This window comes from Helobdella robusta, assembly GCF_000326865.2.
Source record: "Helobdella robusta unplaced genomic scaffold HELROscaffold_1985, whole genome shotgun sequence".
Lineage (NCBI taxonomy): Eukaryota > Metazoa > Annelida > Clitellata > Rhynchobdellida > Glossiphoniidae > Helobdella > Helobdella robusta.
In genome coordinates, this window is record NW_008704074.1 from 658 (window position 1) to 2,473 (window position 1,816).

The 1,816-nt window shown below is 28.2% G+C and overlaps 1 protein-coding gene across 1 annotated transcript; it reads left to right on the plus strand.

The window, feature by feature from the left end:
* Positions 1 to 604: 604 nt before the first annotated feature.
* Positions 605 to 1,548, plus strand: HELRODRAFT_184679 (hypothetical protein; the record flags this gene model as incomplete). The annotated part of the gene is made up of 3 exons (XM_009016923.1): positions 605 to 733; positions 1,122 to 1,268; positions 1,366 to 1,548. 3 exons carry the CDS (start codon positions 605 to 607, stop codon positions 1,546 to 1,548), a joined length of 459 nt encoding a protein of 152 aa, XP_009015171.1.
* Between the last annotated feature and the right edge of the window lie 268 nt (positions 1,549 to 1,816).

The window sequence follows — 1,816 nt, forward strand, 5'->3', positions numbered from 1 at the left end:
GATTGTACTGTACAATGCACATGTTTGACTTAACGTTGAAGTCAAAATATTACTAATTTCATCGAATACTAGAGTTTTACGTCTAAGTTTTCTAGGATCATTGTGTAAGATGTGATTTGGGATGTATCTTTGTTGCAACTATCAATCCATGTATCAATCACACTTATATGTTTATAATTTTTGTTACAGTTATTAGGTCTGGTTGCTGTTGGACCATTCATGTTAGAAATGATTTGGAAAAGTTTATTTTATTTACGTTAAGTGCTCGCCTACATGTATGTGTCTTCATAACATTATACAAGCTTCTGAATCACGAGAAAAATACAAATTTTTGTAAATTTAATCAATTTATTGAGATGTTTCAATGTGATGACAATATTTCAGCCATTTTTCATACATTAGGGATCATTCCATTCTGAATTAGAGAACAGAACATTGTGTGGAGTTACATTGAAATATCTTTGGTTTGAAGTTATAAAAATGACAGTGTGTTTTTTCTATGCAATATTATTATCATTTTATCGTTCTTAAGACTAATTTCAGGTTTGCAACAAATTTTACAATTTATATAAAAATTTAAACATTTTTTTAATTTTTTTAAATAATGTACAAATCTAACAAACGTTTGAGTGGCTTTAATTCTCCAGTTTTAACCGGACCTAAAAAGTCAAAAATTTCAGCTGAGACCTCTTCCTCTGCTTCTCTATCACCAGTTCAGGCAACTACATCTGAGGTTTATGATGGTTCTATTTTTCAAACAATATTTTTTTAGTAATTGTGTTATTTCATAGAGGTTTTGTAATTATATAATAAATAATTACATATTATCATTACCTTACCCACCGGTTAACATCATTCATGATAAAATAAAACAAACTCTTAATTAAATTATGTTTAATTATTTTATTGACACTTGGACTTGACACTTGAGTCTCTAATTTTAAGATATTTCCTGGTTTATATTTACAATAAAAACTAGACTAAAAAATGGTGATGACGACAATGTTATGTTATGGTTATAATAATGATGATAATGTTTTTGTTGTCGTGATAACGACCATGGTGGCGATGGTGATCTTGGTGATGATATGGAAAAAAAAATCAAAATCTCATTATTCTAGGAGATCAACAACAACAACAATGATGATGATGATGGGGGTGAAGAGTTGACTGAACTGAAAAAAGAATTAAATGATTTGAAAAAAGAATTAAACCAAAAAGAAGAAATGCTAAGAAAGTTAAAACTTGTGAAAATGTACAGAGACAAGGTTATATTATTTATGTTACCTACTTTTTGGTTTTAATTTAATTACAATATTTATATAATTAACAAAATTAAATTTTTATTTTTATTAATTTTACCAGAAAGACTTCAAAAACTTACCTGACCTAACAGAGAAATGGAAGAATTGTTGTCAGAAGGCCTTACAAGACCTGCACATGTTACTTCCAGATCCCCGACCATCCATGCTCCAGTTACTCCAAAATTTACAGATAGAACCGTTGTTATTGGGCTATAATGTTGAAGAAGATTCATTTGATACATAGTTCTATGTTTTGGATAATTTTAAAAAAAATTTTTGGATTTTAATGTTCTTTGTTTCTCTTTTGTTTTTTAAAATAGTCAGTTGTACATATTTCACTTGAATTACTTAACTATATTACTATTTGTTAATTTCATTCATTTGTGTGCAGTTTATATTTGCAATTATGCATGCTAGCGATCGCTATCATAAGAATTAAGATATCAGACAGAAAACATTGGTAGGATATACTTGTGTGTAAACTATGATAGCAGATCATTAGATAAACCTCA